The following is a 24,617-nucleotide window of genomic DNA, read 5'->3' on the forward strand; positions in this document are numbered from 1 at the left end:
AACCAATAACCAGACATTACATGTCATATTACCTTTATGCAAGTTTGATAATGTGGGACTACTTAAAACTGCAGATCGCTGCTGCGTTAGTGGGCCTTTCTTTTTTATGCTTACTAGCTCTTGTTTTTAATTTGAGTCTTCAAACCACAAGGGGATGGATGTTGGGATATAATTTGTACAAGCAAGTGATTCATGTTTTGCTTTGATACGATGCGTCTGGCCTGCCCAGGCAACCTGATAGTGTTACAGGCAGTCAGTGTCTGAATGCATTGCTGTAAGTGATGCAGGTTTTTTTTGTCTCTAATGAACTTGCATTGTTTTGCAGGGAGGTGATAAGAGGGGAGAAGCAACTGCCCCCCAGCCCAGAGTGAGGATCCAGGAGAGAGGAAGGGATCTGGTCAGTCCAGAGAAAGCCATGGGTGCACACCTCCTCTAACCGCCCCCCTCTCTCTCCCACCCAGATGGGAGCAGGACAATAGCCCTGTTGGAAAAAAAAAACACTTTGCTGTATGTGACAAGGCAATGAGAGGGGGGATCTAATGGCCAAGAACAAGGAACCCCGCCCCCCAACATATGCTGTGAGCGTGGTGGGGCTCTCAGGGACTGAGAAAGAGAAGGGCAACTGTGGTGTGGGCAAATCCTGCCTGTGCAACAGGTATGTGCGTCCCAAAGCAGATGACTACTACTCGGAGCACACCTCTGTGTTGAGCACAATAGACTTTGGAGGGCGCGTGGTCAACAACGACCACTTCCTGTACTGGGGCGAAGTACAACACAGAGGTGACGATGGCCTGGAATATAAAATCCAGGTCATTGAACAGACTGAGTTCATTGATGATCAGACCTTCCTGCCCCACCGCAGCACAAACCTACAGCCCTACACCAAACGGGCCGCAGCCTCCAAGCTGCAGTCGGCCGAGAAATTGATGTACATTTGCACAGACCAGCTGGGGTTGGAGCAGGACTTTGAACAGAAGCAAATGCCTGATGGAAAGCTGAACATTGACGGCTTTGTCCTGTGCATAGATGTCAGCAAGGGCTGCAATAGGAAATTTGATGATCAAATGAAATTTGTCAATAGCTTGTATTCTCAAATGGCAAAGTCGAAAAAGCCAATAGTCATCGCTGCCACAAAGTGTGATGAGTGTGTGGAGCAGTACCTAAGGGACCTCCAGGCCTTTGCGTCCAACAAAAAGAACTTGTTGGTGGTGGAGACATCTGCCAAGTCCTGCGTTAACGTGGACGTGTGCTTCCAGGCGCTTACTCAGCAGATGGACAAAACGCGAGGCAAACCCAAAACCATTCCGTATTTGGATGCCTACAAGATCCAGAGGCAGCTGGTGGCGACGGTGACCGACAAGTTTGAGAAACTGATTGTGCAGACAGTCAAAGATTACCACACAAGCTGGAAAGCTGTAAGTAATAAGTTAAAAAACCACCCCGATTACGAGGAATACATAAATTTAGAAGGCACAAGGAAGGCTAAAAACACCTTCTCGAAGCACATAGAACAGCTGAAGCAAGAGCATATCAAGAAAAGGAGAGAGGACTATTTTTCCAGTCTGCCAAAAATTCTCAATAACCTGCTAAGCAACCTGGAGGAGATTGAGAAGCTGAGCTGGTTGGAATCTCAGAGCCTTCTGAAGAGCAGGGCCGAGTTTCAGTTCTGGTTTGTAGTTCTGGAGCACACTCCCTGGGATGAGACAGACCATATTGACAAAGTAAATGATAGAAGAGTGCCCTTTGATCTTCTTAGAACTCCGGAAGGGGAAAAGATTTATCAAAACCATGTCCAGCATTTGATTGCAGAGAAAAGGAGGGTGGAGATGAAGGAAAAGTTCAAGAAGACCCTGGAACGGGTGCATTTTATCAGCCCAGGACAGCCCTGGGAAGAGGTCATGTGTTTTGTCATGGAGGATGAAGCCTATAAGTATATCAGTGAATCTGATCGCAGGGATGTTTACAGCCGGCACCAGCGGGAAATAGTTGAAAGAGCCAAAGAGGAATTTCAGGAAATGCTTTTTGAGCATGCTGAGCTGTTTTATGACCTGGATTTGAATGCCACCCCTAGCTGTGACAAGATGAGTGAGATCCACTCAGTGCTCAACGAGGAGCCCAGATACAGAGCCTTGCAGAAGCTGGCCCCTGACAGAGAGTCGCTCTTGCTCAAGCACATCGGGTTTGTCTATCACCCCACTAAGGAGACCTGTCTCAGTGGCCAAAGCTGTGTGGACATGAAGGTGGAGCAGGTCCTCGCTAACAGGCTAGTGCAGCTCGACCACGGACGCTCTAATCTGTACCACAGTGCCAACATAGATAAAGTTAATCTGTGTCTGCTGGGCAGGGAAGGTCTAGCACAGGAGTTGGCGAATGAGATCAGGGCGCAGTCCACAGATGACGAGTACACCCTAGATGGGAAAATCTATGAGCTGGAGCTCCTGCCCATCGATGTCAATTCGGCATTGCTTTTGAATCATTCCTGGACATCAACTTTCAAACCCCATGGTTGTTTCTGTGTCTTCAATTCTATAGAGTCCCTAAATTTTATTGGTGATTGTGTGGGGCGGATCCGAGCTGAGATTGCTCAAAACAGAAGGGACAGATATGCACCACCATTGCCATTTATTTTAATCTTAGCGAACCAGAGGGACAGCATTTGCAAAAACATGCCTATCTTGAGGCATCAGGGCCAACAGCTTGCAAATAAGCTACAGTGTACTTTTGTAGATATACCCTCGGGTACTTTTCCACGGAAATTTAATGAGTTCCAAATAAAACAGGCTCTAAGAGGAGTACTAGAGGGACTAAAGCACAACTTTGATGTCATGAGCCCAGTCCCCTCCATCAAGGACTTGTCAGAGACTGACTTGAGGATTGTTATGTGTGCCATGTGTGGAGATCCATTCAGTGTGGACCTCATTCTCTCACCTTTCTTGGATTCACATTCCTGCAGCGCTGGCCAGCCCGGCCAAAGCAACACTCTGGTCCTTGACAAGATCATTGGGGACAGCCGCAGACGGATACAGATCACTGTCCTCTCGTACCATTCGTCCATTGGAATCAGGAAAGACGAGCTGGTTCATGGCTATATCCTTGTCTACTCAGCGAAGCGCAAGTCCTCCATGGCCATGCTGAGGGCGTTCTTAGCTGAGGTCCAGGATGTTATCCCGGTCCAGATGGTGGCCATCACTGACAGCCAAGCTGACTTCTTTGAGAACGAGGCCATCAAAGAGTTGATGACTGAGGGGGAGCACATCGCCACGGAGATCACGGCCAAGTTCACGGCACTGTACTCTCTCTCCCAGTACCACCGGCAGACAGAGGTCTTCACACCGTTTTTCAATGAGGTGCTGGAGAAGAAGAGCAGCATTGAGGGCTCCTTCATGTTTGACAGCAGTCGGGAGGGCACCGGTGCCAGTGAGGATGTCTTTCCTCAGTCGCCCCATGGCCACTCACCCGCCTACAGCTATTACCCTGACTCAGAGGATGACACGGAGGCCCCGCCCCCCTACAGCCCCATCGGCGATGACGTGCAGCTGCTGCCCACCCCCAGCGAGCGCACAAAGTACCGGATTGACCTGGAAGGTAATGAGTACCCCGTCCACAGCACACCTGTTGGCGAGCACGAGCGGAACCACAAAGTGCCTCCCCCTGTCAGGCCCAAGCCAGTTCTGCCCAAACACAATGTGAAGAAGCTGGACCCGAACCTGCTGAAGACCATTGAGCAAGGCATGAGGAGTACCCGGCGGGTGCGTGCCCCCCTGGCCCACAGTGACGACGTGGAGGCCTCAGACAACTACGCCGAGCCGGCCGATACGCTCCTGAAGTCTAAGGGCTTCAGCGATGACATCTACGCCGTTCCTGAGGACAGCCAGAGCCGGATTGTCAAGATGCGCAACTCTTTTGGGGGGCTCCACGGCCCGCACGGGGATGAGGAGAATGGCTTTGACCGCATATCCAAGTCCCAGGGCAGCAGGAGGCCCTCAAAGTACAAGCACCGCTCTAAGATCCTCTTCAGCAAAACAAAAGCCTATCACCGGCGGGCGCACTCAGACGCCAGTGATGATGAGTCGGGCCCTGCGCTTCAGAAGAAGAAGAAGGGTAGGGGGCACCGGGGCAGCGAGGAAGACCCCCTACTTTCCCCTGTCGACCCCTGGAAGGGAGGGATAGATAACCCTGCCATCACCTCGGATCCAGAGCAGGATGACAAGAAGATGAAGAAGAAGAAGCCACCAAAGACAAAGGAACCCAAAAAGGTCAGTCTTCTTAACTTCTACTTGTTTTCTCCTTTGTAGTTCTGACACTGTTTGTTCTTGGTGTTTCTGCTGCCAGTGTTTATGTTTACACACTTGATATTCAGGCCTGGGAAAGTAGAATGCAGTTATAGAGAGTACACTGCTCCAAACTGTTAACTAGATGAGAGGTTTATTTAAACAGACAGTGAGGAAATTCTCCGTACGTGCTGAAATTTAAAAAGCTTTGAAATTCACTGGGGGAATTGATATAGCAAAGGACTTTCTGTGTTTTATTAAATCCTCTGTAACTGCTGAGCAAGCAGTGGTGTCTACTTGCTGGGGCTGTGATTCTCCTTTTTTAGGACTTCATTTGAAAATATGAAAAGAATGTGGAATAGAAAATGTATTTGTTATTGCGGAGAGGAAATTCCTCATCTGCACATTTTAGATTAAGAAGTGTTTGGCCGGGGTTAGCTCCTAGTCTACGGAAACCTGTGGGCCCGGCTCTAAATCAGTGGACATGATAGCATTACAATTCACAGTTGATGAATAGCTGGATGGCTGCCTGGGCCTCCTCTGCACTCCTGGTACATTCCTGCCTCTGGCAGTGCATTAGCAAAAAGGGACATTGCCGCCCGCTGGGCCTCTGTTTTCTCCACCCAGCAGAGCGCAGAGGCTTTGAACACTAGTAATGACAATCACCTGGCCTGGAAAGCTCACCCATATGTCTAATAACATCACTATGTGTCCTCAATTATTTCCCCATGCGAGCCCTCCATGGTTCTCCCTCTAATCCTGCAGAGAATAAAATCAGAGGGACAATTTATGCCCAGTGCAGGGTTATTGCATCTGTGGCATTCTGCAGGTAATGGATTTGCTGTCCTCACAAACAGAAGAATGGGGGAGATTTATAAAGTTGCAGAGAGACTGGGCATGCTGGAGCACGGCGGTTTTTGGCAGCAGCTGGCCAGATGTTTAAGGCATTTGGAGGCAGTGTTCCCAGGGTATGGAGGAAGTGAACTGAGGCACTGCTCTGCGCTCGGAGACCAGGATGTTTTCTCTCGTGTGCACTCCCTCTCTCACTCTCTCTCCCTCTGTTTCTGTCCCTCTCTGTCTTCCTCCCTCCCTCTCCCTTCCTGTGTTTCTCCAGACTACTATTCTCATGCATCTCATTACTAGGAACAGGAATCAAGCATGCTGTCTAAACATATTTCCTTCACATTTCATGTTTGCCTTAATAAAATGAGTTCTAAACATTGTTTTCTGGGGTATGTTTTGACCACATCTGTCACGAGAAATAATATTTGAGGGAGCGCATACACGGGAACATGAAGGCTGATCTCTGAGAAGCAAACTCTGACACAAAGGGGTGGGCAGTCTTTGGAATTGCCTTTGGAGTGGCTCTCCCCATTGTCTGCTTCTGGAGGATTTCACATTCCTAATATTGTGTGCCGTTGCACTCTCCCTAGCTGTTCTTGCAGTCACTCTTCCACTGTAAAGAATTTAGGGAAGCCTGTGACAGCGTGAGGTTGAACTAACCTTGCGCTTCCGCAGTGCTTACCTAGGTGGGCCGTAGAGCAGTGGACGCTTGCTGTCCTTGTCTCGTAGCAGATAGGGCCAGAGCAGCACCGCTGCTGGTGCTGAAGCCATCAGACCTCTCTCCATGTAGTGGTTAAACTAACTCCTGGCTTGTATAAATGTGGTTCGGGGAGTCTTCCAGTGTATCTCCCTCTATTTCAGCTTATAAACATAAATAAGAAAGTAGCCCAGTTCCATTCAGTACTTAAATACAAGAACTTACCCTATGGTTGTAGATTGCTAAACATGTAACATGTAACTGGAATTCAGTTTAAGCTTCTCTGGGACAACATCCCAGTGCAGCGCTCTCATGGGTGTTAAGTTCAAAGATCTCTCACACACTGATCTCAGAACAGGCTGAGAAAGTGACAGGGAAGTCTGGAGTAGGTTTAATCCAGTCTGATTTGGAAGTGAGCCCTTGACTTTCACTGCTCTCAGTTATTCAGTGAGAACAAGGTCGACCTGTTGATCTCCCCACAGCGGGTAAGGTTGCTGCCACTGTTGAATAAACTCAGTGGAGGATTGTTGTTTGAAAGAGCTGTTTCACAAAGCCAGCTCTGAGATCTTTACTCCCCTGTGGTTAAGGGAGATGAGAGTCTAGAGACCACAGGCCTGTTTGAGGCAGAAGGAGGCTGGTACAAACACACACACACACACACAGACACACACACTTGCACACATAGACAGATGCATGCATACACACACACACACACACACACACACACACATGCACAGGCATGCAGAGGAGAGGGCAGGTTTATCAGCGTGGAGGCCAAAGCATCTGATTTCTCTTACAGGTTCAGTACCTCAAATAAGTTCTTCATTGATGCAGCTACAGGGACGAGCTGTGTTTGTGCTGTGTACATGGCAGTGCTTATCACTGTAAATCCCCGCACCGGCTGGTGGGAGCCTGATTGACATTGCTTCTAATTTTTGTGACAACTAATTCATAAGTCTATAAAACTGCGGCGGTCAGAAAGGGGCAGTGATGGAGGGGGGCATCCAGTGAATCGGCAGGTTCATTTAATCTGTCAGCACTGAGGGACCAATGTACAGATACAGTTGGCACATTAAGGCAGAATGTATTGTTACACTGCAGTGCAGTAGAAAGAGAAATACATTTCAGAAACACAAGACTTTGCTGCACCTATTTTATCATCAAACCCTCTTAAAATGTGTGAAATGCTTTGGAAGTGATGGTCACCATGGTCAATGATGATGTATAATTCACTGGGGTCTGTGGAGCCTGTCATGTGACGTTAAGACAGCCCCTTCCTATGCATTTATTTGCCATATTTATGCATTTATTTATCCAATGAAATAAAGTAGAAGTGAAAGTATGCCATGAAGTTTTAGAAATTGTAATTGTTTATCAGTTTTTATTTTTTAAATATTGAGTTGAATGGAATATTGTCATGAATAGGGTGACGCCTTTGTATATTGCCAGTTGAATAGGGTGCTGCCTTTGTAGGCAGGGAGGTCAATTTTGTTATGTTCATCATTTAATTGTATCATTATTGCAAAAGGGTGAATGAATGTCAAATGCATTAATAAATACAGGCAAATTATGTGGCCTGCCAAGTGTTGAGCAAGAAATCACATTACTGTAACGGGGAGGGGGGAATTCCCCAGCTAGCAGAAATATATTTCAAGAGGTGAAGGATTTTATTTATGGAAGTGTAAGCATAATTAGTGGCAGCTCAGTGTCTAACAGAGTGATGTAGTCATTACAGGAAGTACCTAGAATTTGACAGGAAATGTGGGTGGGTCGTGATGGGACAGAGTTGTCACCTATTTTTTTTGACTGATCTGTATAATCACAGCCCCATGTCCATTCATGACATTTGCTGTCTGTAATGTCTGTGCTGGCCAGAAGGCCACAATGACAGGATTTCTTCAGTAGGGCTGCCCCCTAATAGTCGACCAAACGTTAGTCAACGAGAAGAGTCTTAGTCTACCAAATTTTCATTGGTCGGTTAGTCGCATAAAAAAACCCCTCAAACTCCATTTGGTAGATGCGCCTTGTCGTTAAAAAGTTATTAAATTATGTCAGGCAGGAAATCATCCAAAGTGTGGGATCATTTCGAGCGTGTAAAGGACGACCACAACAAGGTGAAATACAAACTCAGGAGGAAAGTAACACAGCAATTTTATCCGAGCCCATACAAGTCTGATATGCCTGATTGCGTCAGCATGTACAGCATGCAACACTTACCAGAACCCCGAAAAATCACGTGGATACGTACTTACTCATACTTTCGTGGAGTTATACCCGAGAAGCTGTTTTCGATCACGGAAAGTAAATTCACTCAAGCAGTAATTTTTTTTTGAATGACTGGTTGTGTCTATTGTTTCATGTATCATAGTCACAATCATTTGACCGATTAATTATTACTTTAACACATCCTTAAGTTTGCCATGTCAGAGTTTCTCAGTTTAGAAGCAAATCAGGTTTAACTGTCAGGAGTCATTGTCGGGACAATTTTAACAGTTGTTTCTTTCGTCCCTCTGCAATAACAACTATCCTTATTATATTATTATACCGAAGTCGTTCCACATTTGTACAAAATAGCACCTTGGTATTGATAGGACACACACGTGAGTTGTTGATCACAATGAAAATTAGTTTCTGTCTGTAACGTTATCTTTTAAAATGACGTTTATCTGAAAAGTGTTACTTCTATGCCGACTCTCCCCTAAGTAGCCTAACGTTATTATCCCTTTCATACGTAACTTATTTTTATTCAATGTAGCGCGCTGTTACCATGGTATGTTATGTTTTCATTAGCGTTATTAAGCATCTCATAGTTTACAGTTAGCATTTGCTATATTTTTAGGATTAAGTCACTGTTCAAAGCTAAAATTAGCTAGAATTTTTTCCAATCTAGTGTTTTAATTGCACCGGTTTTAGCATACACGCTAAACAGCTAATCACACCGGTGTGACCGTACGCGCGAAAGGGTTATTCCATTAGGCAAAATAATTAATGGCCTAATTAACATTAACGAATTGCAAAGTTAAGGCTATATGCAGCTAAATAAATATATTGTCATATGTGCTATTAGGCTTATCCAGGTGTTCGTGGGGACTGGGGAAGCTAAATTACCTCGATTACTGCATGTTTAACTTCATGTTCTGTTTTTGATTTATCATATTGTGTTGGTGTTATAAGTTCCTAAGTTGTATTATGTTATAGGCCTACTGTGTTGAAATAAATTAACAAAATGTTCAGTCTCCTTACTGGTTGTTCCAACACATTTAGAATCATTACCGCTTTTGCCGTTAGCATTGTCATTAACAAGTGTGTGCGCTTGTAAAATGTATATTTTAAAGGCTCATTATTACGGTTTTGTATTTCTCTGTAACGTAGCACAGTGTTAACAATGTTACTTATAACATTCTTCCTCAGCCCTGGAACTCAAACCATTTTCTGATGCCCCCAAAAATATATATATTTAAATAATTAAAATAATGTGATAAATGTGTGACGACTAGTCGACTAATGGCTTGAACTTCTTTGGAAAAATCTTTGGTCGGGGGCAGCCCTAGATTTCAGGGTGGGTCTGTAGGCTGCTCTATGAGCTCCAATGGGTTTGTGTCGTCAAGTGGTGCAGCAGAAATGAAATCAAGCTGGGCAATGGCCAGGGAGAAAGTAGGGAGGAGACAGCAGGGGTGGGGGCTACCCCATTTACTGTAACACACTCACACACGGCACTGAATGTGCTGAAACCCTGACAGAATTACTGGCTTTTACACTGTCCTTCACTTTACACTGGTGCTTGCTCTCATTCACCCCTCCCTGTAAGTGTGCCTGAAGACGCGCACTGAGAGAGCAGCCCTGGAGATACACACTGCACTCCCTCCCATCACCTGGGGATCACAGCAAATCGAATGGCCTTTCTGGATAAACATCAGAAAGACCAGAAGGGATTATGAGTTTAAGAAGGAACTTATCAGACGGGAGTAGTGCAAAAGCATGGCCCTGACAGGTGGAGTTTGATTTATTATTATTTAATAAACCTGCCATATTTGTGATGCTAATAGCTGCCATCCATTGTAATGGAAGACACAAATGTGTCAGTTTTGGCAACTGTAAATTGGCACCTTCATTTACACCAAAACAGTTATGAAATACAGGCGTGACAGCTGTATTAGAGAAAGACAGGCCCCTAATCACCAATCATGTCCTCAGTTCAGATACCATACGGTACTATTAAAACAGGACTCTCTTCAGAGTATTTTAGTATTGTAATGTTAGTAACAGAAGCGTTTTTGGTCCTTGGACATCTGAACTTAAAATTAAATCTCCTTCTTAGAGCTAAGCACAAAGTGCTTTGCAGTTGGACTGAATAGGGGTATTGGTGAAACTCTGGTGAAACTCTGGATTGTGCAAGGGCATACACCATGTTGTTTTCCCAAACAGCTTATTTCTGGTTCTTTAACTTTGTCTTCCTGGCTAGTTTTTTTCTTTTTCCTGGTACTTAGCACATCACTGTGAGTTTTGCATGATACTGAAAACTCACAGATGATCACCAATTATGTCCTCAGTTATACAGCAAATTTTTGTGTAAAACTTCAAAAAAATTATGTTAGTCATTCAGGCTCATTACCCAAAGTCAAGGACAAAGCCCTGCAGCAGTATAAATATCATCCCCAGGTAAGTCACTGTGCCATCAGCTGTGTCTGAGTAGAATTTTAAACTGACTGAAAACTGTCTTCTTCCTGTCTCCCATGTTGCAGCCAAAATCAAAGGCCACCAAGCCGTTGTACCCCCCCACTCGGAGGAACTGGGAGAGCAACTATTTTGGGGTGCCACTTCAGAACCTGGTCACTCCCGAGCAGCCCATCCCATTGTTCATAGAGAAGTGTGTGGACTACATTGAGCGCACTGGTAAGTAACCTTTGACCCAGCGGGACGATACTGACGCCAAAGCTCTGACAGAGCATTTGGAACTGTGCATGCCCCACCCCCCTCTTAAGATGGGATGAGACATTTTCATCATTGGGTTATTCAGCTGTGAAATCACTAATTGGTTTCTTGGGTCATGACTCATTACTCAGATGCTGGTTAATTAACATAAAATGAAGAAAAGGTTGTCGTTTAACTGACTTTCGTCAATATTCTTGGACGAGACCATAAGAACCCGAGCAAAAAGATTGGTGTTATTTATTGTCTGCCTGAGGTGTTGGGTGGATGCTAATCTCTCAGCAGTGAGTCATTATTTGACCAAAGAAGCTGTTAAACTGAGTTTGACAGTGCTTTGTGGTGATTCAGTGACCGCATATCCAAGTTTGCAGGAAGTGACATGGGGGTGTGGACATGCTCTATGTTTTCAGTTAGATGGTGGACACCACTGTATCCAGCTCTGTTGTGGCAAACACTTTGCACTTCACTGTGCTGCTAGTGCAGTGACATGAATACATAGGGGCTGTGATTGAGTTTCACCAGGTTTCTTTGAGCAGAACTAGGCTTGTGTGTTGTAACGCTATATGTCGTATTAACTGTTGTAATGAAAATATGAATGCCAAATCATTGAACTAAGCATCACTTTTATCATATACAGCATCATTATTTTTATTTTAATTTGCAAATGACCATTTTAGTCAAACCTAAATCCGGGGTCTCTCTGCTCTTATGATTTCCTGCCATGCCGAATCATAAGCAGAAATCACCTGTTGTGTTTTCATACACTCTCACTGCTGTGACCAGATCGGGCTCTGCCTGTCACTTCGTATCTAGGATACGGATGATGTCATCGTCTTTGAGTTATCAGAACAGCATATGATTGTGTGTAATGCAAAATGCTACAATGCTCCTGTTCATCTTGACACCATACAGAGTTTTTAGTGATAATTTTGCTGATGGTGAGAGGTTTTAAAAGGATAACAATTAGCATGTGATTTTTAAAGTCAAAGATGCCTGCAGTGTTGACACCTCTTATGAAATGAGAATTCTGTGCAGGGCTTGACGCTTACTTTTTTCCCAAGGAGCACAAGTGCTCCTAAGTTGAAAAATTTAGGAGCGCATAAAGAAGTTTAGGGGCGCAAGGAAAATTTATCAAATAATGTGTTTTCCTTAATAAAGGGATACTAGGGGACAAGCAAAATGATTTAATTTATTTGCATACAAAAAGTACATTAGGTTTAGAATTATTTCTGCTTCAAACTGTATTTATTTAATAATTTTGTAATTATTTAAACTTTAAACTGTATAAACAATATAAATGGTATGAACACCTTCTTAGTTCTAATCGCCAAAAAAGGTCTGCTCAGTCCGGTTAGACACAAAGGATATCACTAGTCCAGCAGCTTTTGTTAGTAGGTCGTCCGGCCCGCTTTGAGCTCAGCCAGTGGTCCACAGCAGTAGGGGTCAACCAATATGGTTTTTTCAGGGCCGATACCGATTATTAGTAATCAAGGAGACCTATAACCGATATTTGGAACCGATATACATTTGCAGTAAAAATGAAAATCTTGGTGTCAAAATTTACTATATTTACTAATACACTATGTGGACAAAAGTATTTGGCCACACATGTTTTTCAGGGTTTGGGCTAGGCCCCTTATCTCCAGTGAAGGGCAATCTTAATGCTTCAGCATACCAAGACATTTTGGAAAATGCTATGCTTCCAACTTTATGGTAACACTTTGGGGAAGGCCCTTTTCTATTCCAGCATGACTGTGCCCCAGTGCACAAAGCAAGGACTATAAAGACATGCTTAGATGAGCTCGGTGTGGAAGAACTTGACTGGCCCGCAGAGAGCCCTGACCTCAACCCCATCAAGCACCTTTGGGATGAACTGGAACGGAGATTGCGAGCGAGGCCTTCTCGTCTAACATCAGTGCCTGACCTCATAAATGCTCTACAGAATGAATGGGCACAAATTCCCACACAAACACTCCAAAATCTTGTGGAAAGCCTTCCAAGAAGAGTGGAAGCTATTTTAGCTGCAAAGGGGGGACCAACTCCATATTAAAGTATATGTATTTGAATACAATGTCATTGCAATGTAATGGTCAGGCGTCCGAATACTTTTGTCCATATAGTGTATATTTAATTAAAAGAGAACTTTTCAACATTATCTTAAAACAAAAAGTGCAGGGAGTTACCTGAAAATTTTAATAAATAAATGAATTGCTCCCTGAAGTTTTATAAAGTAAATAAAGTAAAAATAAACTAGTAAAACTTAAATTTGTACTGAAATTTGAGTCTCAATTAGTAGTCCCAATTCAGCAACACCAGATCTGTGGTGCAGAAAGCAGAGTTGCTCAGCGTGCTCAGCCAGTCAGCTGGCTAAATTATGGATCAACAAATGAACTTGTTGACGTTTGCTATCGCATTCAAGTTAGCTCTGTGAGACTCATTAGCTTACGTTATTATGACCATCGGCTACCTGTAACTGTTACGTTAACAACAAGGCTGTGCCAGGGTTAACTATGAAGAGACAGAGAGCTATGTGTACAATGCATGAATGTTTACTATAGAACTCCGGACAACTTCCGTGTACCCCCCAATAGGGTCCGTGTGACAACAATAGCATACCTCAGCTATAATCCCCTTTCACAGAACACCTCCCCTTTTAAGTAAGAACCCCTCTTATTACATATGAAATCCTACTGTGTCTCATTACAGAACAGAACATCTCATTACAATCCTTACAGAACATTTATAAAATGTACTTTTTTCCCCCTCCACAAGTCTCTCTCCTCCTATTACAAATCCATACACTTTGGAGGGCGTGACACTCGGCATGAAGTTGTCACGTATGGTGTGTTGGTTGTGTCAGTATGTTTGTGATTGTTTGTGTCCCTGGTAATGTGAGTGTGTATGTGTCAGTGTTACCTGGCTCTGGGGTTGCAACAGGTGTATCAGGTGGTGTCTGAAGTTGTGGATGGTGTACTGTGTGCATATGTGTGCTGTTTCTCCTGACCAGTCCTTCATCCATGTGTATAATGTAGGACCTGGGTGTTGTTGCATGTTGAATGACTGTCCCTTGTCTCTTTCCTCTTGGGAGCCACACATTTTGGCCGGACTGCAGTGGTGGTAATGGATGGGCTCTGTGATGCAGGTTGTAGTTACGTTGGTTCTCCTTTGCCCGCTTCTCAGACTTCCTGAATCCTTTGATGTTCGGCCAATGTAGTAGGGATGTTGGGAGCTGTGGTACGGTGGTGTGTGGCTGTCTCCCCATGAGGACTTGTGCTGGGGAATAGCCATTTTCCAGAGGTGTGGCACGGTATGTCATCAAAGCCTTTGTTTTCTCACCTCCCCCTTTCCATAGCCCTTTTACAGTAGCCACTGGACGCTCCGCCTCCCCGTTCGCCTGCGGATATCTTGGGCTGCTGGTAATGTGTGTAAACCCATACTCTGTGGCAATGCACAGTTGTATTGCGGCCCGTTATCAGACATAACTGTCTCTGGTATTCCGTGGCTGCTGAATGCTTCCTTCAGAGCCGCAATGACTGTGTTGGCCGAGGCGACATTGGGGGTGGGCTACTTCTATGTAGTGTGAGAAGTAATCTACTATAAGAAGGTAAGTATCTTTCTCCCAAAAGAATAAGTCTGTACCCACCTGTTGCTGGGGTCTCTCTTGCACCGGAGTGGTCAGCAAGGGCTCTCTGTGCTCTGCCTTGTGCTGTGAATATGTGCTATAATTCTCCACCAGTTGACTGATGAGTACAGACAGTCCTGGCCACCAGACACACTGGCGGGCCCTTGCCCTGCACTTGACAATACCTTGGTGACCATTGTGGAGTTCATGGAGGATTTATTGTCTCATGCAGCGGGGAATCATAATTCTCTGGCCTCTGAGAAGCAGCTCTCCAACCAAGGTGAGGGTTTCTCTTTCAGGCCAGTATGGCCCCGGCTCTGGTGGAGGGGCATGTTTCTCAGGCCACTCAGTCTTGCAGTACTTGATGAGCTTTGCATAGAAGGGGTCAGCTTTCTGATTCTCTTGAATCACTTTCAGTCTTGCTTCTGTAGTAGGAAGGCTTTGAATCCATGAATCCAGGAACATGTTAACATCTGCCTCGTCATCTTTTTCTGCTTGTGTGAATGTGTGTTTCACAGAGGCTCTTGATAATGCATCTGCTGTTATCAAGCGCTTATCGGGCACATACACAATGTCGAACATGAACTTCAGCACCCTCAGCCGAAACCTCAGCACTCTCGGAGGGAGCTCATCTAGCGCTTTGGTACTTAGTAGCGGCACTAGCGGCTTGTGATCTGTCTCGAACTTGAACTTTGGTCCCAGGAGTTAGTAAAGGCAGGCTTTCACATGCGCATGTAGCTGCCAAAGCCTCCTTCTCGATCTGTGCACAATGTTTTTCAGCCTCAGACAGGCCTCTGGAGATGGAGCATGGAAACCGATTGTGTTCATCTGTCTGTCGTTGGCTCAGGACATCCCCAATGCCAAAGGATGAGGCATCAGCGGATACACATGTCTCCGCTGTTGGTGAGTATGGGGCCAACACATGTGGTGAACTCAACTTGGTTTTCAGTCTCTGAAATGCCTCTTTCTGTGGTGCTCTCCAGCACTATTCGTTCTTCTCACTGAACAAATCTTTGAGCAGGTGGGTGTATGATGCAAGGTGAGGTAAAAACTTGCCCAGATAATTGGCCATTCCAATTACTCTCCTTACACCTTCACCCCCGGTTAGTTCAGGCATCTCCATAATAGCTCTGATCTTGCCTGGATCTGGTGTCACGCCGTCTGCTGTGACACGGTGGCTTATGAACATGATACTGTCCTTGGCAACCTCACATTTCTCGTTCAACGTCAGACCTTCTTCTTTCAGCCTCTTCAGGACCTGATGCAGTCTCTCATTATGTTGCTGCATGTCTTCTCCATACACTAAAATGTCATCGGCATGATACACTACTCCTACACACCCCTCCAGCATCTGTGACATGCGACGCTTGAAATGTTTGGGCCCTGATGAAATCCCAAATAGTAGGCGATTGAATGCATATCGCCCAAATGGGGTGATGAAAGCTCTCCTCTGACAGCGGGATTTGCCAGAAGCCAGAGGTTGCATCCAGCTTCGTGAACATCTTCGCCCCGGCAAGCATAGCTAGTGGGTGGTCTACTGCTGGGAGGATGTCTCTCTGTCTCTGCACCCACTTTTTCAGGTGTGTCAGGTCCATGCACAGCTGTATCTTCTCCTGAGCCTTGGGCACCACAACCATGCCAGCACACCACGGTGTGGGTTGGGTCACTTTAGAGATCACACCCATGTCCTCCATGCGTTTCAGCTCTCCTTGCACCTTGTCGCGCATCGGCAGGACCACGCGGCGCGGAGATGACAGAGCATATGGGACAGCTCCTGGCTCCAACTCAATTTTGTAGGGTTCCTTTAATTTCCCTAAGCCAGAAAATACTGTGAGGTACTGGGCTATGACATCCTCCTGCAGGGCTTGGACTGTGTGGAGACGCTGCATTAATGTGAGGGCTTCTATTGCAGGGAGATCTAATAGGGGTTTACACAATCCAGCAACTACATAAATGTCTTGTTCTGTTGTTCTCTTTTTAATGCTCAGCTGCCCTTTAAAGCATCCTTTAACTTCCAGTCTGTGCTCACCTGGTCCATACCGCACTTTACATGGCGGCTGCAGTGTCCCATGCCTTTTGATGGAGAAAGTGTTGCGCGGAATTGCTGTAACCGCAGCCCAGGTGTCCAATTTGAAAACGGTCTTTTCCTCATTTAAATACAACAGTTCATTCCACTCATTGTTTCCCACTGAACACATTTCTCCTAAGAAAGCAAAGTCCTCCTCATCTTTTCCCTCTATCTGTGCTTCTGTAATGTCATGGACACCACCGGCTGACCTACATTTCTGTGTCCCTTTTTGTGACATCTCCTACACTCTGCATCACGAGCAGGGCTGTCTTTCCAGAGGTGTTTCTTCGAATTTCCGCATCCGCTGAATCCCGATGACTGGGTGTCCGTTTTATCTCTCGTCGCCCTCGACCCGCTGGTATTCTTTTTGCGTATCTTCTCAACGTGTCCCGTCGCCTGCTCCATCCCTCGTAGCACTAGCTGTTGCCTTTTCACTGCTGCACACTGCCTCATTCTCATCATAGCTTTTTCTAATGTCAAGTCTGCATCCAACTGTAAGCTTTCTGATAGTTTAGCATCTTGTATGCCCACCACAGTTTGGTCTCTTATTAGCTGTTCTCTCAGGGCTCTGAATTCACAATGTTTAGTGAGTGAGTGCACCGCTGTTATGAACAACTCTATGCTCTCACCCGGCTCTTGATTCCGACTGTTGAAGCATGCCCTTTCAAAGATAACATTCTGCCTGCTAACACAATGTGTATTGAAGAGACTGATTTGTATGACTTTTTCTGTTCTTCCGTTAGGGGTAATACATTTCGGATATCTTCGGCGTCATCGCAGGCTGCATACATGAAAGCATTCACCTGAAATTCCTGTTATTGCTTGTCCAATCCTGATGCTATTCTGTAGTGCTCAAAGCGCTTCATCCATCTCGGCCATCCCACTACCCACAACCGCACCATGTTACGTTAGCAACAACGCTGTGCCAGGGTTAACAGTGAAGAGACAGAGAACCATGTGTACAATGCATGAACGTTTTCTATAGAACTCTGGACAACTTCTGTGTACCCCCCAATAGGGTCCGTGTGACAACAATAGCATACCTCAGCTATAATCCCCCGAGTAATGTTGCATTCGCATTATGGTAGCTAAAATAAGTTCCAGTTGCACTGGCACCAATGTTACTCAAAGATATAGGTATCGCTACATAAATAAACTCTATCTCCTTATATTTAACTTTATATCACTGCATTATTCAGGCATTTTCAGTGTAACTGGGAAACTGGGCGTGCTTGTCATCATAGAAATGGATCATAACATTGTGGTGTTTTTGCAACGTCAACGTAGAAGACTGTGATGTTTATTGCAACTTTGGCAATATCTGCTGCCTTACCTTCAAAACACAGCTCAGCCCGCTCACCGGAGCTGCTGCTCCAGTTCCTCTGTGCCTGTCATTGGCACAGTAGCCTTCTGTGTTTGGTTACACATCACGAGTGATAGCCTATCAGATAGTGCTGTGAGCGGGACATTGCTCAACACCACAGAGTGGTGACAACAGACAGAGAGAGACGGCTGCATCAGAGCCAAAGTAGTGCAATTTTTAATTAATGTATTTTATCAGCAATCGGAAAAAAAATTATGATGCTGATAATCGTAAAAATGTTGAATATCAGATCCAATTATCAACCAACCTAAAAAATAGAGGCTGCTTGGGCTGAATTTTGTAATACTTTTTATTTGCATACGTGCTTCTGAATACATTTTACAGTTAGCGCACATCTATTTTTAGTCACAGATGCGAGTGAAACATTTGCACTGTTGAGCCCTGCTGTGATGTTTTATGATACAGTGTTATATTGATTAGCCACAGAAACATAAATGTTTGTGCAGCCTGCTGCCTCTGGCTCTCTCATGGAAGCCCAGCTGGCCTAGCGGTCACTATGAGAAACTTTCTTCTCTTCTTGGAGGGAGAGGGAACACTACTACAGTAAGGCTAGCAGGCCCACACACACACAGGAATAAAACATTAAATAATCTTTTAGAAATTAGACAAAGCCACAGCTACACCTCAAGGCAATTACATTCTACTAAGAGGCCCAAGTCTCCCTGCAGGTAGCCTAGATGCATCAAAATAATAAATAAAACAGTTAACCTGATTTTAAAAGTGCTGTTTGGCACTGTGTTTGATTCAGCTTTTGATGGGTGCACGCCTGTGGTCCCCGTTGGTTAAAAGTGTGAATGTATAAGCTGATAACGATAACAAGGAGGCAGGTCAGCAGAATGGGTCCAGATGGTTAACAGTTGTCTTTTCATTCCCAAGATGTCAGTCTCTTTGTCCACACATTTGCTCTCAGTCGAATGTATACTGCTTCTCTTCCTGTCAGATGTTGTGGCTTCCTCAGATACCCTGGAGTTACGGGAATGCAGTTCAGTCTGAAAATAAATGGTGACTGGAGCTAATTTTGTTTTAACTTATAGCAATGACTTGCGAAACCCAATTTTTCAAAGGACACTAATTCCTATGGAAGTAATGGTGTTCGTGCATTTATATTACATGAGCGTCTCTTAATTTAACATAAATCAAGAGTTCTGACCATTAAACTGCTCATAGGTGCTAAATAACATGCTCAAACACCAAGCTTTGTCTTTGAAAACAGGAAGTATCAGACACATGGCCATCAATAGCTTAAAAATAAAGTCTGAATAGCTTGAAATGAAAAGTGACTCTCAGGAAAAAGCTAAGATTTATTATCAATGAAAACAGAAGATTATCAACAGGGAATGTATGAATGTATGTAATACATGTAAGACACAAAATGTTTTTTGTGTAAAAAGTGTCCCTGAGCTAATTGGCTTCTCGCTTCATATAAGCAGCATCTCTGTATTTACAGAAGGATCGATCCTCACATGCCAAGCATCGCCAGGCAAACGGAGCCAGCCATTTTAAACGAAGCAGAAACAGTGGAAAGGCTGGGGGTCCCAAACTAGTTCACTCAACTGCATAAAAAGCCGCTTCTTGGCCTCAAACTCCCCAGGGCAGCTTTTTGGCCTAGCTTTCCCATCCCAGCGGGATCTGAGGGTGCCTTTTTCATCTTTTGTTGCTCTGCAGTGATTTGCTTCATTTTGCTTATATCAGTGATGACTAAAATGCTAAAATGTCAGAGGCTCTTTTAATGAAGCACAAAGTGTCAAGTTGGAAAACAGATTGTGGATCAAACGGAATTGGGAAGTGACATGTTTTTCGATGCTTTGATTTCCCTGCGTCTGTTTGAGATGGCTGAAGGTGTAATTGAAATTCAGTATTGTTTTTTTTCCTCTCCTTTGCATAGCATTGCTGCTGCTGATGGCTGTGTTAATGTTGTTTTAGTTGCTGTTGGATGCATAGGAGATGATGAGTGAGGAAAAAAGCAAGTTTTTCCCTTCTTTCTTGTGGAAAGCTTACTCAGCGTTTTGTGGTCCCCGCGTCAGGGCTGCCCAAACGGAGGTGACAGATGGGCCATTGGGCACTGCTGAGGACTAGGGATGCTCTCCTGGCCGCGTGCCAGGCCCTCACGTTCAGGCCCTGCACAAACACCCCCTCTCTACCCCCCACCCCGTCTCAAACCCTCCTTGTGCCGCTGAACCCCTCCCCTAGGCATTTGTCTCCCGATTTTCTTTTTTTTTTTTTAAGCAGGGCTTAATCGCATTTGCAGATAAGGCATCCTTTCCAAGTGGGGCTTTTATTTTGTAAGGGCAATCAATTGACATCAATTTCAGCTTTTTGCCACACGGCTGCCGGGCTAACAGAAGCCAGAGCGGGATTGTTCGGCTTCATGTGTATGTTATATCTGGGACGCTGCGTTACTCTGTCTGCTAGGCTGGAGTGCTAAAATCCTAAAAGGCCAGGCTAACAGTAGGCTCGGAAACATGGAGCCAGTTGGCTGTTAATGAAGCGTCTTCAGCTCACTGTTTTGAGTGACACGATTTATTACCTGCATCAGGATGAGTGAAGCTCCTCTGCCTCTGTCTGTCTCTTCCTCTTTCTCTCTCTCTCACCAAGGGCCATTTACATATGGAGATGCTTTCTAAATGCCTTTTTAAATTTCTACTGGAAAGGCCAGTGTGCGTCCTGTAAGCAGCTCCTGTGGTCTTTTAATTGGATTTTGTCTGAGCTTTGTGCAGCTGAAACAAAACCGGGGATTAATTGTAATGCCGTCTGGAAGTGAGTGTGTCAGCTAGCTGACTGCCACAGCCAGGGCGGATGCAGTCATAGTTTGGATGATTACTCTTGCCTCCCCTAAACCCTCACTGGCTGAATCTGTGCAAAAAATTTATCATTTTTTTTAGTGGAGCGTTTTGGTGTGCAGTTTTGTTGTTATTTTTTAAGATTGTCAGATACTAGTGTAGGCTACTGGAGGTCAGACTGTACTACGAAGCTTTTTGTCTTGTCCGTCTGGCTTTCTTTTAGGGACATGTCACCTCCTCTTGGGAGTCCTGAGTTGCTATCTCGTCTGGAAAGGACAAGGGCGTTTAATCCTCTGTTAGGGCCACACGCTCTCCAACACATGGCTGATAGAGAGAAAAACTGTGCTCCCACTGAGGGGGGTGTTAGTGGAAGTGCTTCTGATAAGCAGAGTAGCCTTCAGCAGCTTCAAAGCCCTGGGTGACATCAGCAGCCAGTCAAATTTGTGACATCACAAACCTGTTAGACTTTTTTTTTTCCCCTTCCCTTCACCGGTGGGAAGTGCATTTATCAGTCATGTGTTTAAAACCAAATAGAAGAAGGGCGAGGGAAAAAATGTAACCTTTACTTTGGTGATTTCAAGGGCAAATACTCTCTGTGTTCAGGGCCGGCTTGCATGATGCCTGGGCCCGGGACAAAATTATTTCAACGGGCCCCCGCCCCCACCCCCAATTAAAATAAAAATACACAATATTCAACGCCATGCTTTATTGTTAGAACTGAACTGAATGACTGAAACGTCATTCAAAAAACAGTCAGTGTCATCCGCCACACTTTTTTGGTTGCAAAGTCATGTGTTATGTCCTTAAAGTGCAGATTCTGCGCCAACTGGCTCTCTGTTGAAAGCAGTGCCAAACCATTTAATCTGTCTTGAAACATAGTAGATGGCAAACAGTTTTTTATTTATTCAACTTTATTTAACTTTCATGTTACTGAACACACGTTCACCACCCGAGACAGTCACCGGCAAGCACAGAAAAATGCGCGGTAACATGCACCATAAGTCACCATAAATGTTCTGAAGATTCAGTATATATTGTATATGCTAGCTAGTGCATAAGGAACCTGGCATGTCTTGACCTTATAACCAAGGGCAGATAGGCAGCTACCATGTTAGACTCAACAGTTACAAGAGTTTAAAATACAACAGCATAAAGTAGCAGACTATTCCAACTGCACACTAATAATAAATAATGCGGAACTGGCAAGTCAAATTCAGCAACTGTCAGTCTCACAGTTGCCCTACTGAAACGAAAGTTTAACAAGAAAGCTAAGCTACCTCACTAACGTCGAGTAGGGTTCTCATTTCGCTAGCAAGCTAATTTGCTTTTTTTAAACAAGACAGCGCAATAGGGAAAGTGCATTCCTTACTTCAGGTTTTAATTTCCAGATAATCTCATTAAACAGTCACAGCAAATGAGCCAGCGAACCTCTGCGCTCACTTTCATGAGTATGCATTAGCAGGCTAGTCATCTTCTTTTTTTCTCTTTTCTTTTCGCTTTTGAGCGCCAGACTTACGAGTAGACATTTTGACAGCTCAAGTTGGTAAAGGGGGTGTGGATGAATTAACATAGGACTACCCTTAAAACCAAACCATTCTGCAATATAATAGGGGGGACATGTTTAGGCTACATATTGTTGAATGAAGATAAATGATTTGATGGCAAGCATCATGTATTCATAGCAAATAATGCGAACACTTTCTGAAAACATATAAATTTGTCTAAATATTCCACCAATCAATGGCCAACATTTATGAGTGAGGATCACTCTCTCCTGCCCCCCCGGGCTGGGCCTGGGACAACTTCCCCGGCTGCGCCCCCCCCCCCAGACGCCGGGCCTGTCTGTGTTTACTTAACTAAGGCGGGGGGCTGTCATTCGCCTTTCTCATGTAAAGATGGCGACTTTCCGGTCTGAGCCAACAGGGGGTATCTTTACTTCCAGATAGCCATCTTCCCTATTAATAGCAAATCGACAATAGCACAGTCAGAAGCAAGAAGTAGTGTTGTGTACCTTTGTGTACAAACAGCAAACAAAAACAGCCATCAAGAGAGAGGAAGGCCTGCTGTTCAACATCTGTGATGACACAGTAGTTTGTAGCATGCACTCTCGCAGTGACAACCTGTTTACAACAACTAGTGGTCTAAACAGAATTAAAAAGTTGCGGTGCCTTGTATTTGTCCTTGGGTCTCAGAACCCCAGCCAGGAAGTCCGTTTATGACAGATTGACTGAAAGACTGGGGTTTGATATTCGTGGAGTCAAACCTTGCTGTGGTCGAAAAAACGTTGATGTTGCTAGCATTGCTAGCCAAAGCATCTCCTTCAACAGACTGATGCAAACAATAATTTATTCTGCGCTCTTGTTCCTTTTTCCCCCTAACAGATTCAATGTTATCTTCACTACACCTACAGTTTGTGTGGCTCCTCATTGTTTTTAAGTGACCTGTAGCACTGTGCTCGTATTACAACACTACCATCTACTCAGTCGGACACTATACCAAAAAGACCATGCACGTAACAAACATGAATGAATACTAAACTATCATGACATATGTTATAACAATGAACAATTGGACAATTTCATTACACAGCTTTATTGAAGTGCACAAGGTGCTAGGTGGCTTGATCTAACGTTATCCATCTCTCCGTAGCTAGCTGACATTACCTTCATAATTAAAGATAAACTGTTCATGGAACAGTTTATATCCACGCTCCAGTTTGGATCGTTTTGTTTTGCAATATATATCCACCATTTCAGCAACCTGTGAGAGCTGGAATTTTGGCAGATTTGTCAAAGATCTGGAGAACATTAAAGAGACATACACATCTTTGCTGAAGGTAGCCATTATTGACCGGAAGTAACTTTACCCTCTGTTGCTTTCCAATATGGCGGTGTGAAAAAAAAGGCCTATTGCAACCGCTGTGTTCTTACTGTGTGTTCTTACTGTTCAGGAAAGAAATTCAGCAAGTAGTCCTTTTTTATTCTCATAACGATTTCAATTCATGCGTAAACTGAGGAAAAATATTGAATAAGAACCAAAAAAGTTTTAAATGCTAAGTGTTGTAGCAGGGAGAGTTAATGCCTCTTGAGTATACACAGTTGCTGATTAGCTCTGATCTAGGAATAAACAGCTTGTTTGGGCAAGGTCGCTGGCTTGATGTGGGATTAGCCTTAATCAGGGCTAATCAGAATCTGTGAAATAGCCTCATCTTCTGTCCCAAAGAGAAGATCACGTGTCACCCCACGCTTTCATTCCAAGTAACTGCCAGTCCACCCTTCGAGGGAGCACAGCACCCTGACCTTTACACGTCGGCAGTTGTTTGCCCCAAAAGCATTTAGGCGTGCGATTCTGTCCCCATGGGCCGATGACGCCCCCTCATGCTTAATCAACGACTGACTTGACAGTGACTGACTGCTGGCTTCAGTGTCATTTCACGTCAGTCTGGAGTTCTTCCTGGGATGATGCGTGACAGAATTTGTGAAGAACGGCATGTGCTTTGAGTCACAGTTGAATTAAATTTGGTGTAGTTAAGGAGTCCCATTAAAGCTACATACAATAGTCACATAGTAGTTACTGAGTGGACAGACTGTAACCAAGTCAATTAACAGCGAGATGGGAGCTGTTAGAATGTGATCCTGTACTGTGGCACTGACTGGTATTTTAATATGTTGAGCTGATATTGGACTCAGAGACAGATACAGCCACCTCCTCACCTCCAACCCCTGATGAGATAATGTAGGTTAGTGTGCTGCAGTGCTGTACCTCAGCCTCTCAGCTCGTTGCAGGTATCATGTTTGTAGCCAGACGGGGCTGGGCTGCTGCAGGCCTTCCAGTGCTCACTGATAAACGTTTAATTAAAAAAGGAACCTGCACAGTAATTTCCATTCATTTACTTTACCCTCAGGGTTGGAGCTTCTCGGCTCGGGAACTCAGAAAGTTCTTAGTCCCTCTCTGCTCCATATTAGAATATGAATGACAGTGGCCTTGCTCATCCTCTCTCTTACACACACGCACACACACACA

The 24,617-nt window shown here is 44.6% G+C and overlaps 1 protein-coding gene across 1 annotated transcript in view; it reads left to right on the forward strand.

Annotated features, from left to right (window-relative positions):
* arhgap5 (Rho GTPase activating protein 5) overlaps positions 1 to 24,617 on the forward strand; it is an 83,907-nt gene that overhangs the window by 22,686 nt on the left and 36,604 nt on the right. Inside the window, exons 2-3 of the mRNA XM_036541816.1 lie at positions 326 to 4,256; positions 10,554 to 10,704. Coding sequence (XP_036397709.1) covers positions 540 to 4,256; positions 10,554 to 10,704 — 3,868 coding nt within the window. The 5' untranslated portion in view covers positions 326 to 539. The remainder of the gene's footprint in view (positions 1 to 325; positions 4,257 to 10,553; positions 10,705 to 24,617) is intronic.

This window comes from Megalops cyprinoides, chromosome 12 (assembly GCF_013368585.1).
Source record: "Megalops cyprinoides isolate fMegCyp1 chromosome 12, fMegCyp1.pri, whole genome shotgun sequence".
Classification (NCBI taxonomy): domain Eukaryota; kingdom Metazoa; phylum Chordata; class Actinopteri; order Elopiformes; family Megalopidae; genus Megalops; species Megalops cyprinoides.